Genomic DNA, 18,776 nt, shown 5'->3' on the forward strand with positions numbered 1-18,776 from the left:
ACACATTTTAAATGGTTCTCCACTGATAGCTGTTTTTCCCTTAATGTAATGATGGCTTAATTCAGACAACTGCCAACTAAAGCCCATGGTCTTCATAAGGGAAGCTGACAGATACTCTGCCTCAACAGCTTAATATGAATAGTTTTTCGCACTACAAATTTACTGTAAAAAAATTCTGGTCTCGGAGGGGGGGGGGGATTCACAGAAGATCCCAGTTTAGGAATCAACACCATTTCAAACTGAAATTACTTGGAAAAATGAAACAAAACTTGTTCATGACAAAAAACAGATTTTGAGATGGAATTTAGAAAAATTCAGTATCTCAGCTTATCAGAAACCTTGAAATTTTGAGACAAATTATCGAGATCTGACTGTATTTTCCTAAATTCAATAAACGTAGGAGCGTGTTCCAGACTCCACCATAAAGCTGGGTTGAAAGATTTCGACTAGAAAATATGTTTGGCGGCTGAGTTTTTGTGTTAATATTCATGGGGTACTAAGTAATAAAGAACATGGATACAATGTATAGGATGTTATTTTTCTATTCACTGGTCTTATAGTTCTACCACAGATGTTGCATTATTTTGAATAAAATTGTCACACTGAAAAGAAAATAACATGAAAAAATTATAGTAAGATTTAGAAATATAATTTCAACTTTCATGGTCACATTTTTCAAAAAAAGGTATGCAGCATAAAATTTAGCAGACCAAACTCATAAATAAGTTTATTGGAAAATATACACTTTTCATTTTTCTTTTGGAAGAACATAACTTTTTTTTTACCCATATATGAAACTAATCTATTTCTTTTATCAAGTAGGAGATGTTAGGCAAACAGTTCAGAAATACAAATTAGTGCAGATGTTGCATTGAATTTTCTTGTAAATTTCTGTAACTGATGAAATTTCTAGATTTAAAAAAAAAAAAAAAAAATGGAAAGCAAATAAAAAAAATGAGATTTTTAACATTTATTTGAGTTATACAATGAACTTACTCCACACTCATCTTTATATCAAATGGTAATGAATAGTGTAGTGTTTGTTCCAATAAAAATTCCAAGCAGTAACAATGGTTCATAAGTGAATGATATTTATAAAATATTTATAACAAAAAAAAGGAGGAAAAATAATCTATCTAAGATAACTTGGTGGCTTTTTGATACAGAGCATCCACAACTTTTCCCAAGCTTTGAATTGTCTCTAAAGCTGCTTCATATGTTTTACTGACTGCAACATCTTCAAATATGATTAGTACACCAGCACCTTGGTCAAGAATTCCTGTAATGTGAGAGGATAAGTGTTGATTTTGTTACAGAAATTAATTATTTCAAAAAGGTTTTTCAATAACAAATGAAGAAAATAAATAACAAATGTAATTGGTTAGTTTAAGGAACAAAATCAAATGTTTAAAATTTTTGACCAAAGGAGGGAGTGAAATTACATGAAATACGTAAAGTATAATACCCAGCGTTGCCCGGGTTTTCTTCAATGAGGCTTTTTGGATCACGTGATATCTCCCTCTTTCTTTGAATACATACAAACCATGTATAGGTTACCAATATGAGGACTTCCTGTGCGACTCATGAAAGAAACAAATATAGATTTAAAGAAACGTAGAAATGAATATATTTTTTCCCTCTTTTTTAAGGGGTACTAGATAATTCGATTTCCCCCAGAACGTCAAGTTATGTATCTGCCCGTTTCTGCTTCAAAAAAATGCTTAATTAAAGCTGAGGAATTTCTTCGATGTACATTACGAGCCCATAATTAATTTTAAAACATCCTAAACTATATGAATTGATGCAGTTGTATATTAAAAGACAATAAGGAGAAATTAATTTTCATGATTAAGAAGATATAAATAAAAAGTTGGAATCAATGTCATTGCATGGATATCCAACTCAAAAGTAGGTCCGGCTAATTACTTCATATTTAATTTTCTGGGCTTCTTTCTCATCCTAAGCAAACTCAATATTTCAAAAATCAAGAATTCAATACAATTTTAAAATTACTGATGTGTCAGAAAACCCCCACTAAATTTCTGCATTTTTACAGTAAAATTAGCAATTTTAACACTGATTTTTATGGGGGATCATCCTTTGCCCTACCCTCAAAGTGATGCTCATGATGGTGTCTATTCAAAAAGTGCTCATTACTGGGAGGATTGAAAAAAGTGGCAAACCATTATAAAGGCACATACATATCTGAAATGCATGGCTAGGGAACCACAGTGTAATCAAAGTAAACATTCCAAAAGTAATTGTTGAGGCCCAACCACCATTTTTGCCCGACAGTTTTTGCCTATTTGGGGCGTTTGCCCTGCTCTGACGAAATTTTAAAGTAGCCTATCGTTCAAGTCAGGTCCAATTTGGTATATATGCAAAATTTGGTGACGATCGATCTACAATTGTAGATTTGTATAGAGAACATACACACACACACAGAAAATCAATTTTATATATATAGATTGCACTATGTAATGCACATGGGTTTGCATCCTGACTCAGAATTCTGGGACATACAGAAATTAAGAGTAAACTGCATCCTACTAATCCTGCTAGTACAAATTAGTAGGGTAAGAAACCCTGAATCCAGTACCTAGCATTCACCGTTTCAGAGAGGTGCCAAACTCTTAACCAGCCACCTGGCCAATTAATTTCTCCTCCTTTAAAAGTTTAAAGCTAATAAAATATATTTTCATGATAAAATTTTTTTTGAATGCATTGAAACTGATTTCACATCATGTTCTTAATTTTTAAATCAACAAAAACTCATAACTGAAATAATTACTGATTCAGGGCTCCACTCAAAAAATGAGAAAAAGTAGGAAAACGCAGGACTAAAAAGTAGGATGGGGGAGGGTAACCCCCTTAGACAACATAATCATAGTAGCATAATGAAAAAAAATGCCTAAAAATTTTTTTTTAATAATTTAAAAAAAAATTTAATTTTAAATTAACTTTTTTCCCCCCTAGCATTATTTCAGTCAAGCCAAAACAAAATAACAAATGACTTGGCTACAAAACCAATTTTTGGCCAAAACAGTGCACTAGCAACCACAGATAATTCTTTGCTGTCTCTCCTCATATATATTACATTCTATTTTGGAGTCTTCCAAAGTGAAGAGCTTGTCAACTCTCTTCGACAAGGCACAGCAAATTTCGAAGACATAAGTTTTTTAAAAATGACACACCTTCGAGACCACTTTCAAAAGCACAATGCAAAATGTGTAAATTACAAGATCCAATGTAAATAAGGCAAGGTGAACCAGACAGTTTTACTGCGTTTTTCATCATTTTTAAATTTTACTGTTTTGTTCACATTTTACTGTTCAATGCCAGTGTAATCATTTTTGACAAATGAAGCACTTCCATTTCTAGCTGTTTGCTGAGCATTGTAAATATTGTTTATGCCTCTTCATGCCTTAAAAACACAGAAGATAACTGAATGGTATTGGGTAGCATCAGAATCACCAAACCTAGGCCAGGCCTACATATGCAACTGCTTTCAAATGCAAACTGTTGTTTCACCTATTTGAACCATAATTTTGAATGATGAAAGTTACTGTTCAAGACCATGAAGTAATAAATACAAAATTATTTTTCCATTCAGACAGAAGTTTTTAATGACTACTATACTTGAACCCTCAAACTAAGCAAATTAAAAATTTATCAATCAAATGGTCCACATACACCCCCCCCCCCTTTCCAAATTACCTTAAAAATTATACAATTTCTGCTTTGGCAGAATCATTAATTGCATTCTCCAACATTTGTAATATTTGGCAATATATCAATAATTTCCTGCTCAATTAAAATCAATTACACAAATTCTGTCGATAGGATTTGGTGGAAAAGTAGGACAAAAGTAGGACATTTTACCAAAAAGTAGGACGAGTGGGAGCCCTGCTGATTAGTTTTCAAAAATTGAAATAATTAGAATGAAAACTGGAACAATACCATGCACCGTCATAGCTGTGAGTTTAGTTTACCCTGGTCTGTCCTTGTGTATAATACTTATGGGCAGACCCCAAGGAGCAATACGTAAGATTGAGTTGGAGCGAAATGATCTTTTCCCAGCCCAATACATAAAGGAAATAGACCTTTTCTGCATTTTTATGCCAAGGTAAAACTTGGGAAGAAAAGTAATCTGGTCTCAGCACAAATGGTCCATAGCTTTAACACTTCGCATCACAACACGTGAAATAAGAAAGGCAAGGCAATGTCTCTACTAGTGTATATGGCAGCATATTTGTCTAGTTTGTAGCAGGATCTGGGTTTGATTCCTGTTGGAGACCACAACATTTCTTTCTAAGTTCATCTTAGCATAAAAATACAAAAACAATGCCACAACAGGTAAAATGCTCAACGAGGTGGCTCATAAAAAGATGCCCGTAACAAATATGGATGTCATATTTATATCCAGACATTTATCTTATATATAAATGTGAAAGTATGTATGTATGTTCTTTATACAAATCTACAGTTTTAGACCGATCGTCGCCAGATTTTGCATATATACCAAACAGGTCCGGGATTGGACCGTAGGCTACTTTAAAAATTCGTCAGAGCTGGGCAAATGCCCGAAATGGGCGAAAAACTGTCGGGCAACAATAGTTTTGGGGCCTCAACAATTACTTTCGGAACGTTTACTTTGGTTACCGTGGTTTCCAACAATGCGTTTCAGACGTGAATGTATGCCTTTACAATGGTTTGTCACACCTTTAATTCTGTTATTATAACAGTTTATTCATTTTTAACGGTTTGCCACTTTTCCCAATCCTACCAGTAATTGAAGAAAACCCGGGAAGCGCTGGGTATTTCTGCTAGCCTATATACAGGGTGTTCTGTAAGTGCTAATGCGGCCTTTATCTCATCAACAGCCCATCGTAGAGGTATAGTTTCAATTTAAAAAATGCTTAAAAGCCGTTTGAATAATATTTGTTGCACAAGTTGAACGTATGACGTCGCTAACAACAGAGAACAACAAATACGACGACAAAACTGAGAATAAAAATGTTCAACGCCAGCTGATGAACTCAATGCTTGCCTCAAATTATCAACACTCTGGCACGAAGTTAAAAAGTTATCATTATCCACCAACATGCGAGCAAAATGACTCAGCACTGCTATCATTTTCGCATCAGTTGATCAAACTTGGCAATGGAAGAATTCCTGTAGACCCAAGCACTGGACTGATTACGTTCCCAAATGGATTTTGCCAATTGTTGAACTCAGTTCAAGAAATTACTCAGACAGTCTTCCCAAACATTCAGCAAAATCACCGAAACCATGAGTGGGTTTGTGAGAGAGTGATTCTGGCATCGAAAAATGACAGTGTGAACAAGATCAACGAAAAAATCCTAAAAATTATTCCTGGAGACCACATCTTACAAATCGATTGACACTTTCACAGACTCAGCGCAGACAGTTCTGTATCCTGCCAAATTTCTGAAGTCGCTGGATACTACTTGAGCCCTGTTTTCCACACGGAAGGATTTACGTCGCCTGTTCGCGCGTTGGTAATCCCAAAAATTTGTGCATCTACACACCAGATGGAAAACAAAAAATATTGTGTATCCTCAAGCGATTGCCTCAAGTTTTTAATTAAAATATTTAAAAATAAAAGTAATTTTTTCTTACTTGATGCGGAAATTTCATTCATTAAGAAATAATTATTAAGCTATACATATATACATTTTTTACGGGGGCGGACAACGTCGCCGGGTATCAGCTAGTCTTATATATAAATGTGAAAGTATGTATGTATGTTCTTTATACAAATCTACAGTTTTAGACCGATCGTCGCCAGATTTTGCATACATACAAAACAGGTCCGGGATTGAACCGTAGGCTACTTTAAAAGTTCGCCCGAAATGGGCAAAAAACTGTCGGGCAACAATGGTTTTGGGGCCTCAACAATTACTTTCGGAACGTTTACTTTGGTTACCGTGGTTTCCAACAATGGGTTTTGAGACGTGAATATATGCCTTTACAATGGTTTGTCACACCTTTAATTCTGTTATTATAACAGTTTATTCCTTTATAACGGTTTGTCACTTTTCCAATCCTCCCAGTAATTGAAGAAAACCTGGAAAGAGCGCCGGGTATTTCTGCTAGCCTATATACAGGGTGTCCTGTAAGTGATAATGCTGCCTTTAAATCATCAACCGCCCATTGTATAGGTATAGTTTCAATTTAAAAAATGCTTAAAAGGCGTTTGAATAATATTTGCTGCACAAGTTGGACGTATGACGTCGCTAACAATAGAGAAGAACAACTACGACGACAAAACTGGGAATAAAAATGTTCAACGTCAACCGATGAACTCAATGCTTGCCTCAAATTATCAGCACTCTACTTCACCAAACACCAACTCTGGCCATATCGCTACATTGCAATTTACTGCCATTAGTGAGATGGGTTGGAAGTGAAGGTGTCTATCGGTGGTCGCCTCGAGTTCGTTAGGACATCAGCATTCTGGCACGAAACTAAAAAATTATCATTATCCACCAACATGCGAGTTCAACTGCAAAATGACTCAGCACTGCAATCATTTTCACATCATTTGATCAAACTTGGCAATGGAAGAATTCCCGTAGACCCAAGCACTGGACTGATAATGTTCCCAAATGGATTTTGCCAGTTATTATATATAAACTCAGTTCAAGAACTTGCAGACAAAGTCTTCCCAAACATTCAACAAAATCACTGAAACCATGAGTGGCTTTGTGAGAGTGCGATTCTGGCATCGAAAAATGACAGTGTGAACAAGATCAACGAAAAAAACCTAAAAATTATTCCAGGAGACTCCACATCTTACAAATCGGTTGACACTGTCACAGACACAGCGCAGACAGTGCTGTATCTGTGGATGTTCCGGGTGTGCCACCACACAACTTGACCCTCAAAGTCGGAGCACCTATAATGCTTTTAAGAAATTTGGAGACACCGATACTCTGCAATGGCAACAGACTCTGCGTGACAAAATTACACAATTACATCATTGAAGCAACGATTCTAACTGGATGTGCCAAAGGAGAAGACGTCTTCATTCCACGTACCCCAATTATCACTGAAGAAATGCCATTCACTTTAAAGCGATTACAGTTCCCGATTCGTTTAGCTTTTGCCATGACAATCAACAAACCGCAAGGCCAGTTGTTAGTAGTGGCAGGTATCAACCTACTTGAGCCCTGTTTTTCACACGGACAGCTTTACGTCGCCTGTTCGCGTGTTGTTAATCCAAAAAATTTGTACATCTACACACCAGATGGACAAACAAAAATATTGTGTATCCACAAGCGATTGCCTGAAGTTTTTAATTAAAATATTTAAAAATGAAAGTAATTTTTTTTTACTTAATGCAGAAATATTTTGATTAAGAAATAATTAATAAGCTATATATATGTAAATTTTTAACAGGGCGAGCAACGTCGCCGGGTATTAGCTAGTATATATATATCCAGAAAAGGTATTTCCTTGATTGAGATGATATTAATTTAACTGAATAAAAGATGTTAGATGAATTAGTAATATTGAGAATATCAAGTGGTAAAATGTAGCAAAATTTTGGGATGAACTAAATAAAATGCTAGTTTTGAAGTGTTTTGTGAATCTGTGGTAGTGAATAAGAATAACGCACTGATAAGAATAACGTGACAACTAAAAACACCTGAAATTGCAGAACAAAAAAAACTTTTCAATACAAAAGGCCATCTATTAAAGCAAAGTTTTGCTGGAGGCCAGTTTTGTAGCTACAAGAATGTCAATATTACTGACTTGTTGAGAAAAAAATTGTTGTGAATATGAAATTCATGAATTTGTGAGTTGTGACGTTATTCTTGCCAGTCAGCGATATATAGTTTAATCTATGTTAGAGAAATGAGAACTGTTCAAAGGCAAAACAAAGGTGTCTTTAAAAATAACTCAAAATATATTTGTAGAAACAAATTTGATAAAATGGGTCATTGAATACTGTTGAAAAGTGTACAAAATGTCCATTCATTATGCAATCAAATTTCTTTAAAAAAAAAAAATAAAATAAATGTGCTTACCATTGAACTTTTTATCTAAAATCATTTGTGAAAGCTTTTTCTCCACTGTGTCCTAAAAAAACAACACAAATTAAATTCAGTGCTAACTGCGCTAAAAATAAAAACAATTTTTCAAAAACTTTTTTATCTGAATAAAATTTCAATCTCTATTTGAATAAAAAATTTGACTACAAAGATTGAAGCCCATTCAATTCATTTTTGAGCTAAAAAGCTTGAGTGCTTTAAAACAGCCCAATTTGGTAGTTATTCTATAACTGTAATGTTAGGCACTTGTCTAACTTTTATTATATGTAGGATACACTGTGTGTACCACGTACATTTTTTTATGAGCATCAATATTATGTGGATCTAAAGTGAATCAAACTTAATTTCCATCATCTTAAATAGTAAAGTTTGCTTCAAGTTTTTGTGATATGAGTAGCTGACATGAATAAATTGAACTTACAACTCGAGGTTCATTGCATAAAATATAAACATAAGAACTTGTAAAAACTTTAAATGAAGAGTATTAAAAAATGAATACATAAACACTAGTGATACATAGACACTAAATCATAAATAAGGGGGAAAAACTTACTTTAGGTAGGTGAATTGTATCTGCTATATGAGACACCTGAAATAGTTTTATTAATATTCGATATAAGTGCTAACTTCTACACAACAAAAAAGTGACATTGAACAATTTGTGCTGTATATATGAAAGTTTATACAGTGAAACCTTGCCATACAATGCTACTCAGTGTAATGATAAATCCCTCTACAAGGATATTTTTTCAAATCTTGTTTAAAAATGTCTATACTCCAATGTCAAACTGCTGCCTCTCAATATAACAATAATTCCACAACAATAAAATTTTTTCTTGTTCAGTATTGCTGTATCAAGGTTTCACTGTATATAGATGAGTAAATTATCACAAAAGTCAAAAGGAATATGTTTTATTTAATGTTTTATAAGGGAGATGTGGGGAAAAAATCATTAATTTGTAAGACCAATAAAAATATTAGATAAATAATTCTGCTTTGTATTCTCACCTGTACTCTGGAATAAGGCTCTATGATCCGACATAGGTTCTGTTCCAACATTGTGTCATAAAGTGTATTCAAGTGAGCTTTAATAATGGGATCATCAATCAACTCTTTATGGTAATCAGCAAGGGCCTACAAAATACACGACTAAATTAGTACAGTAGAGACTAGATAATCCAGCATTTTTTTCTTCAAGCACAGAAGAGGAAAAAATTACTGCATGTCTATGTGCAGTTTATACAGTGCATACCCCTTAATGTGATTACATCCCAATTCAGAGTTTGACAACATAACCGATTGATAACCATATCTGAAAGAAAATCGATTAGCAAATACGATGTCAATACCTCCAGTTTAATCGAACAGGACATATTAAAATGGGATAATTCTTTTCCATACAACTGGTTGCAAAATGTTCAATCGTGACATTGTCTTTTTCCATATTTTTCTAAAGATCAATATTTTTGCTTTAAGCTGAAATCCTACGTTTATTTTTTAAATTCAGCTGTTATGAGGAGTTCGAATGGAATTATAAACATGTTTTATGAATTATGATACAGTGGAACTTCAGTTAATGAGTGGTTCGGTTAACAAGTGATTCATATAACGAGTAAAAATTTTGAACAGATTTTGACTTGTTAACAAGCGATGATTCACATTACAAGAAAAAATTTTACACTTCGTCTATTTATTTTCACATTATCACAACTGAGCTGATGGTGTTTCGCTTTCATCCACACATGTGCTGTGCAGGGGTGGGAAGTGACTAAGTCCATTTCGGAGCAGCAAAATTCAGGATTTGGAGCAGCAAAATATGGGATTCGGAGCAGATATTTATAAATTGGAACGGTGAAATTAACAAGAATATTTTCGTTAACCCTCAACCCTTTTCAAAATAAAACTGCACTATTATTTGTTATCAAACATCTTTTCGTCAGCTTGATTTTTGTGTTTTAGGATTTTGACACCTTGTTTGAAAGAGCGGCTATCATAAAATTTTTTGCACCTGTCTATTTAAGATGATTTTTGCTTACTGTGGGCACTATTTGCTGCTTTGAACAGCAGCACTTCTAATGAGCTAAAAATTTTTTATAAGTTTTTAATTTTTTTATACTTGGAAAGAAGTTGTTGCAAAATGGGAGAGAATTTCGGAACAATCAACTCGATGTTTGACGATTTAGCACTCATTATCTGGCGAGATTGGCGATCTGACACTTGCTATTTGGCGAGATTGACGATTTAACGCTCGTTATTTGGCGATGTTGACGATTTAATGCTCGTTATTCGGCAAAATTAGCGATTTAACGCTCGCTATTCGGCAAAGTTTCTAAACTAACATTTGTAATTCGGCGGACATGAGCTTTTTACTCCCGGAATGAAAATTTTTTTCACGAAACATCGGGATTTAACACAATGACAATAGACTACAGTAATTTCTGCTGCTTCCAGTGACGACTTTTTTTTTTTAAACGGAAACACTCGAATTTGCACTTTAAAGCTGAAAGGCATTGCAAGCCATCTTCAGTTCCACGATCACGGACAATATCTGGGTTTCGCGATGGAAAGCCCGATCAGAAGGTGATAGTTTAAGTATACTGGAATAAAACACGCTCTTCTCTCGTAAAGAAACGTTTCGTGGCTAGCAGGAACAAAATTTTTTTGGCGTCCTTTCCGAAATTCCGGGCATACTGAAGCAAAATTCGCTATTTGGCGCAGAAAAATGCGAAAATACGCTATTGGAGCAGGATGGCGCAAGATATTAGTTTTGGCGCAGAGTTCCCACCCCTGGCTGTGTGAAATTGTGGTTAATATTCTCCCCTACAGTCTTTGGTCAGCATGCCTAACTCAAAAAATGAACACTCGCATGAATGTGACTGTTTACAATACGAAACTAGATATAACATTGTAACTACGCGTATGTGCACTTGAATTTTTTTTTAGTTAACTTGTAAAAACACACATTATCCTATTATGTTTGTTTATGGCATTATTACTCAAATATTTTATTGTATTACTTGTTATTGTGTTGAATTATTGAGTGTGACGTTTTATCAGGGTTGGCAAACTGGGCCCAGCCCAGAAAAACCTGTCCAAGTTTTTCTAGGTGGGCCCAACTTTCGTTAGCATGCAAAATCCCACTTACATCATTATTTATTAGCAAAAAAAAAAAACACAACCTCTCATCTTATAATTTTACACCTTTGTTACTTTTTTTAAACAGTAATACGATATATAGCTAAATGTAATTTCTTTGCATGGGAGAATAAATTGTTATCCTACTGTATACAAAGCACAGGCCCACCTAAAAAAAACCCACTGGGTTTTTGCTGAGAGAATCACTTATCAGTCCACAAATCTCTTACATATACAGCCTTTAGCAAATCAATTTATCTACCTTTCCAGCCTTAGGATTTTTTATTCACTTATTTTTTTCAAATATAAATAAACATATACCAGCTGAATACAATTTATTTGCATGAAAGAATAGAATGTTATTCTCTAACATATACAGTCAATCCCATTTATAACATTTTCCTGCTTAATACAACTTATTTTCATGGTCCCACGACTCCAACAAATTCTCACACATTAACATTTCCAGTATATAGCATTTTCCTGCTTATGTTTTTTTCACAATGGTCTATCCGGCACAGCAAGAAAAAAGTACCAAATGTCTTTAGCTCACATATAAATTTTTTTAGAATGGGTCATCTTCTGCTTCTGGATTGGCTTTAAAGAATACATATTTTGAAAAAAAAACTTTTGATGAGTTGTTACACACACACACAGTAAAGTTTTTAAAAAATTTTTAATGTCTGTCTATAAAACAAATACAAATTACATGAGTAACGTTTGTTTATTACAAGAAAAAAGTGTACAAAAATGACAAAATGACATATAATATTTCAAATAGCATGAAAATCCATTGGGCATGAGACATTTTGCATAGCGATTTGTTTGCTAAATCCTTAGCAAATGTGCCTGTTGAAACTGCTGAGACTATTCTGTATAAATACGTTTGGTCTGTGCTAACACCTTGAATAAAGAGCTTGGGTAACTCTGTTGAGATAACTTGAAATGAACACCATTTTTTTTCACATATTTATATATCTCTGCTGATTCTCCCTGAAAATGTTTTGTGTCCGATGTGCTGCCATCAATGTGTAGAAACAAAGGTCAGAAGGGTAATTTGTTCATATGCAGTAGACAGATAATCCACTGCAATGGCTTATCTAATCCTTTTTTCAAGACATGCACCTCCAGATTTACTTATGTTCACATTAATTCTATCACACCCAACTGCCACCAAAGCCTCCATAGACATTTCTGATTCCAGGAAGAAATCGAAGATTGCTTGTTCTATGCATTCAGATGTGAAGAAACTGGTGCTTCGACTCTGGTTCCATTATCAATGGAATATGCTCTTCAGAAATCTGTCTAATTATATCAGAAAAGGACAGAAAAATGTTATAAAGTTTTATCCTTCCGTCTGTTCAAGTATAAAGCAGGTATTTGTAGGACTTTGTAATTTTCCGTGGCCAATTTTTATGCTATATGGCATTTCTGGCAAAGCTTATTTTTTATCAATAATTTCTGAAGTGGAAGTGTGAAGAATTGTCGAAGCAATAGATATCCCAGCCCTGTCTGATACTTCATATCTATCACACGTGTTTTTGGGAATAAAGCATAGTCTACTGCACTGTTCGTGGCGGTAGGCATATCCGCAGCAGCCACAGACGTTCAGGCTTGTGAATATGGCTGGAATACGTTGCCACTGTCCGATTGACAAGATTCAGATGAAGTTGACACACCAAGCTTCTGTGTATTTTCTTTTTGAGACTGAAACTGTGATTTTTACCTTATCACTTTCCTTTACAAAGGTGTTCGTTATTTCCTTTAGTGTAACAATATCTACGGTTCCGATCACCATTCTTCTAGTGGTTTGTTGCTCGATTAGAAAGCTCCTTGACAGGTATTTTTTTTGTGTTTGGGACAAATACACTCTTTGATGTTTTTACAATTGCAGGATGAAATGTCAAACGATAATTTATGACGAAACTCTTCTAATTTCTTCCTTGGTATTTTAGGGTGTGATTTTAAATGATTTTTACATTTCAGATGACACGCCTTCAACATCGCTTTCACTCATTTATGTTGGACAGAAGGAATAGAAGTTCTTGACTATCTCTTCAATTTTTGCCACGACAATGTCATCTTTTCTTTTTACATGGGTTCTTTATTAGTTTCATTATCACGTTTTATTTTATGACAGTTCCACTCATAGAATTTCATAACATCTTCATAGGTTGGTAACATATTGCATTAAATGTCACTTGAATCATAAAATAACAGACATTTCCACTTTGAATGAGTACGATCCATGATAAAAATACCCAAAAGAGTGCAACACAATCTCGCCTTAATGCAGCCAGAGTTATGGGAAACATGGGCATCACGCATAGGTCTTCCTAGACTCTCCCCATTCTACCCCTCACGCTTCGTAATTTTCGTGACAAATTGTCTATATTTGTAGAAAGTAACGTAACTAGTCAAAACCCTAACTGAAACTTCAAAAAATAAAAATAAAAAAAAAAACATCGAAAAAATCAATATTAATCTGAATGCAGTTACACTTATCAGAATATTAAAAAATATCACGTTATTTTGAGACCATTTAGCACCTTTTTATCGCTGTGCCCCTTAAAAAAATGTGAATTTTATTTTTTTTGACCCACCCAAACACACAGTGCCTTAGAACGTTACTTCCAAAATGAGAAAAGTAATAGTAAACATCAAGGCAAAAAGTTTTTATAATGGAACCTAGGGTTACAAAATAAAGGGGAGAAAATTGTAATTGCCTGCAATTAGACAAAATATTTTTTTTTTGTGGTGGGGGGGGGGGGGGAACATACCTATCATACATTTACAAAATTTTTCTGTGCCTCTTATATGATGCATAGCAAGGCTGTTGTATTTTGCCCACTTTCGGAAGGGGGAGATATTAGTAATAACCAGAATGAATGGATTGTAACCCTGAGTTTCATTAAAAAATTTTTTCACCTTGATGTGTACCTTTCATTTTCAGCAGCAGCATTCCAGGACATCTTGTATATTTATGTGTAATATGCTTCCGAATAGCAACAAGAACAAATTTTACTTTGTTTGCCCAGAGAACTTGTCATGAGATTGAAATATTTTATCATATCCCCATATCCAGGACTTGGCAAATCAATCCAGTTGCTATGATGGGCTGTTCTGGTCAAAGCAACTAGAAAATCCATTATTGGTGAGTAAAATTTTCTGTAATGTGCTTGCCGAATTGCAGTCGAAACATGACTTAATAACGTCTCTTCTGGTATAGGAAAAGATCATTCAGCCCCGGGAAAAGTAAAACTATTTACGGCTGTTTTTCTTGGGAGGTGAAGGAAAAACATGCTTGGCTTCTAAGAAATTTGGCTGGCACTTGAGCTATTTTTTGATTTGTCAAGTCCTGACTATACCAATCAGACACACCCATTATTTTCTACCACCATATATTTTGGTGACTTTAAAATTCCTTGTGGGAAATAATTTGCTATTTGCAATAAAATCAAACTCTTCTGTGATCATAAAAATGGAAAAGAATAATATTAGACTATTCACTGAGGTTTGCTTACCAAAAAGAATAAAAAAAAATGGTGAACAGGGAAAAAACATACCTTTTGAAAATCTGCCATTGATCTCCTATGGCTGGCCTTTGCAATAGCTTTCATAGCATCTACTTCACGCCCAGCATACTTGAGGGCTAACTTTCCCATGATTATTGAATTAACTTCTTCCGGTCTGGAAAAACATTGTCTAATTGACTGTCAATTTAATATCAACATTCTTCATTCAACAACCAAAATATATAAATAAGCTTAACATACTGATTATGATACACTCCATGGCACTTAATGTGATCACATTGGGACACCAGAATTTTGATAGCAATAACCGAGTGACAACTATATCCCAACAAAGTCCTGTTTGCAAGTAGTGATCATACATCCCGTTTTGCCAAAAGGGATGTATGATAAGCAGTTATTGGAAAAATTGGACAACTCTTTTGTTTTTCCTTTCCCATGTAATCAGTTGAGAAATGTTCAAAAAGCATTCTATTTTTTTTTATTCTATTGTAAAACTGAACTTTTTCCCCTTTGAGTTAAAATCCTGCATTTGTTATTCAGACAATATGAGGCATTAGAATCGAATTGTCCAATGTATATCACACATGACACTATATTTTTAATGTACACTGACTCTTGATTATGAGCATTTCTTGTCAAAGATTACTATTCAAGTTTGATTGCTAATTATCAGATAAATGTGTATAGATAAAGTTGATATTTATCGTGGTGACGTGATATATAAGGGCTACAGCAACACCATGAATAGTCTCCGGGGTTCCCACAAAAAATTAATTATTTGATCCTTTTTGTTGCACTTTGTCATTAGCACACAAGGGCTAATTAGACCTGCAATTTATTTCCGATTCCAAATAGCACCCTTTTTTTTTAATACTTACTGAGAGGTTGGTGCGCTAACCCCTTGATGTGGGATTCCCTGTGGTAGCAATCTTTTTCTATGGTCATATTATTTGACCATAGAAATTAAAACCTTATTATTATTATTTTTTTTGCACCCCTGTGTCAGGAAAGTTTGTGACAAAGATGAACCATGTATCGAACTCGTGACACCTCTAGACATCCTTTGATACTTCAGGTGAGTATCTTTTCGACCTGGGCTACAGCGTCCTCAAAAAAAACAAAAAGTAGGATGGGAAGTAAACCCGCCCCCCAGACAACATAATCACAGAATAATAAATAAAAATCCTTTAAAATTTTTATTTTAAAAAACTAAAAAAAAAAAATCATGGTACCATTTCAGTATCCTATAAGATTGACTAGTGCCAAAGCAAAATGACAGAAATGACTTGGCAACAAAAACCATTTGTGGCCAAAACAGTGTATTAGAAACCACAGATAATTCTATTCTTTCTTCTCAATACATAACATTCTTTTCTTTGGAGTCTTTCGAAGAAAAAAAAGACCAGTCCATCAATTCTCTTCGACAATGCACAGCAGATTATGAAGACAAGCAAGTGTTTTAAGAATGACACTCTTTCGAGACCACTTTCAAAAGCACAGTGCAAAATGTGTAAATCACAAGGTCCAATGTAAATAAGTCAAGGTGAACCAGATAGTTTTACTGCATTGTCCATCCTTTTTTTTCAAAGAAATTTGTTTACATTTCACTGTTCAATGCCAGTATGATAGTTTTTTTGACAACTGAAGCACTTTAATTTCTAGCTCTTTGCTGAGCATTGTAAATGTTGTTTATGCCTCTGCATGCTATAAAAATACAGAAGACAACTGAATGCTTTTGCATAGCTGTGAACTTTTGAAAATGGAAATTAGAGAGATTTTGCACTAAAACCATCCCCTAATAAATACAAAAGGGATTTTTCCAAATAAAATAGTGATTTTACATACAGGGAAGTTAAATCCTTGGGAATAAAATCCTTATGAAAAAAAAAAACCAAATGAAATTGGAGGCCAAAACTTCAATGGAGATCTAAAAAAATAATATCGTGTTCAATCAGAAACGATGTGAACAAACATTCTGCACGAATGACTCCAAAATCGGAAGATGAAGTAAAAAAGCATCAATTTTTGAAGAACACCGACTTTTTGTGAAAATGGCTTGATGTTTTTTGATTTCACATGGGTGATCGTGATGTCAGTCTTTACACCATGACCGATATTTATGTCCTTAACACAACTTGTACAAAAAGAAAAAGTCTGCCCTTTTCTGGATGAAAGGAAATTCATCGGAATAAGTATCTTTAAAATTGATTAAATATTTTTTTGCTTATCAGTATTCATGTTTTGTTATCACACGTATGCAACTTCAACAAAAGAGGAAGTTTTGACCACATGCGCGTCATTATAATCTTCAATTATTATCCAGGACTATTGGCTGCTAAGATATATCCCTGCACGATAAGACAAACAACTTTTCTTGGGTTTGTAAAACTGCCTACTATTCTTCCATTTACGATGTGTGACGTCATTTCAAAAGGAGAAAAAAACAGGCAAAAGACTTTTTGCCCACAGGAAATTCCTTGAAGATTGTTTTCAGAAGCGGGGATTCTTTTTAAACGAAGTAGAGAATTTTTTGTAATTTTCTTAAAAATTCGGGAGAGGTCGAGAGATGAAGCTGAAATTGTGGAGACTTGGCAGCTATGCTATTGGGTAGCATCAGAATCATTAAACCTAGAATAGGCCTATATGTCCAACTGTTTTGTTATGAAAATTGTTGTTTTGCCTATATTCTCTCCTATACACAAAATGTGCACCATAATTTGAATGATGAATGTTACTGTTCAAGACTATATTGAGTAGTAAATACAAAATTATTTTTTCTATCCAGACATAAGTTTTTAATGACTACTCTACTTGTTGAACCATCAAACTAAGCAAATGAAAAATTAATAAACCAAATGGCCCACATACACCCCAAATAACCATAAAAATGATACAATTTCTGCTTTGGCAGATTCATTAATTGCAATAGACTACATTTGTATTATTTGATAATATATATCAATGATTTCTTCAATTAAACACAAATTTCATTGATAGGATTTGGTAAAAAAAGTAAGACAAAACATAAAAAGTAGGACATTTATACAAAAGTAAGAGCCCAAAGTTTCACAAATATGCAAATTATTGATTTTCTTTGCACCACCACTATATCATTTGCACTAAAAAAATATATCAAATGAAGACTGAACAACGTATCTGTTTTTTGTTATAAATTTTATTCGCAACATGAAAGGGCATAGGTTTCCTCTCCTTTCTTATAACCTTTAAATGTAAGATTTTTTCCTTGAAATGAAAATTTTTTTCAAAGTTACTGACACATATTGAAATAAGGAAAAATTATTTCAAGAAATCAATTTTAAATTGTACTGCTTATACAGAGCTTCACAGAGGACATAAAGAGCTTTGAAAATAGAATATAAAATAAATGCATTGATGTAATATGACTTTCCAAATATAGTCAAACCCCGATTTAATGCCACTACCAGTTCTGAAGAATTTTGGAAGTATAACGAGTTTGACATCACAGCCGGCCCCCCGTATTTGGGGGGGGGGGGTGGTGTTAAGTTCCGGGGGTGACAGCGAATACGGAAATCCATGAATAACTGAAAACATGTTTTTTTTTTTCCATATATCTCGTTTACTGAACATCATGAGAAAGAGCAAGGTGAGGCAGGGGTAGAAGGGAATGTAAAAGATGGTGCAGAGATTGTTGGCGATGTTTTCTGAAAGAACGTTGTGACTTTTCTGTTGATTCCATTGCTGAGGGTTTGCCGTGTCTTCTTTTTCATATCATCAAGTATATATAGTTTTCATATCACAAAGATTCCTCTACTAATATGTGAAGAACGTAAAATAGAGGGATCTATGTTATAAAGATAATCTATTGCTAATTTGAGCTTGCGAAGCCCTTCAACTATGTTACTTGGTGAACTTGTTTTCTATTTCTTTATCTGGTACAACTTGTTTCAGGACCAGTCAGCTACATTAATTCCTCTTTTCGGTCAATACAGTATTAAAAGAACTTTGAATAGCATGTATTCACTCTCAAGGTACCACCTGACTT

The 18,776-nt window shown here is 34.2% G+C and overlaps 1 protein-coding gene across 2 annotated transcripts in view; it reads right to left on the bottom strand.

Annotated features, from left to right (window-relative positions):
• Positions 1 to 700: 700 nt before the first annotated feature.
• Rpn6 (regulatory particle non-ATPase 6) overlaps positions 701 to 18,776 on the bottom strand; it is a 37,174-nt gene continuing 19,098 nt past the window's right edge. For both annotated transcript variants that reach the window (XM_089252592.1, XM_089252593.1), the window contains exons 8-12: positions 14,783 to 14,906; positions 9,090 to 9,215; positions 8,635 to 8,670; positions 8,058 to 8,109; positions 701 to 1,279 (exon numbers count right to left, since the gene is read on the bottom strand). In XM_089252592.1, the coding sequence (XP_089108718.1) occupies positions 1,137 to 1,279; positions 8,058 to 8,109; positions 8,635 to 8,670; positions 9,090 to 9,215; positions 14,783 to 14,906 (481 nt within the window). In that variant the 3' untranslated portion in view covers positions 701 to 1,136. The remainder of the gene's footprint in view (positions 1,280 to 8,057; positions 8,110 to 8,634; positions 8,671 to 9,089; positions 9,216 to 14,782; positions 14,907 to 18,776) is intronic.

This window comes from Pholcus phalangioides, unplaced genomic scaffold, assembly GCF_987345545.1.
Source record: "Pholcus phalangioides strain wild (caught in Gottingen) unplaced genomic scaffold, Ppha-v1.0 ptg000030l_1, whole genome shotgun sequence".
NCBI classification, from domain to species: domain Eukaryota; kingdom Metazoa; phylum Arthropoda; class Arachnida; order Araneae; family Pholcidae; genus Pholcus; species Pholcus phalangioides.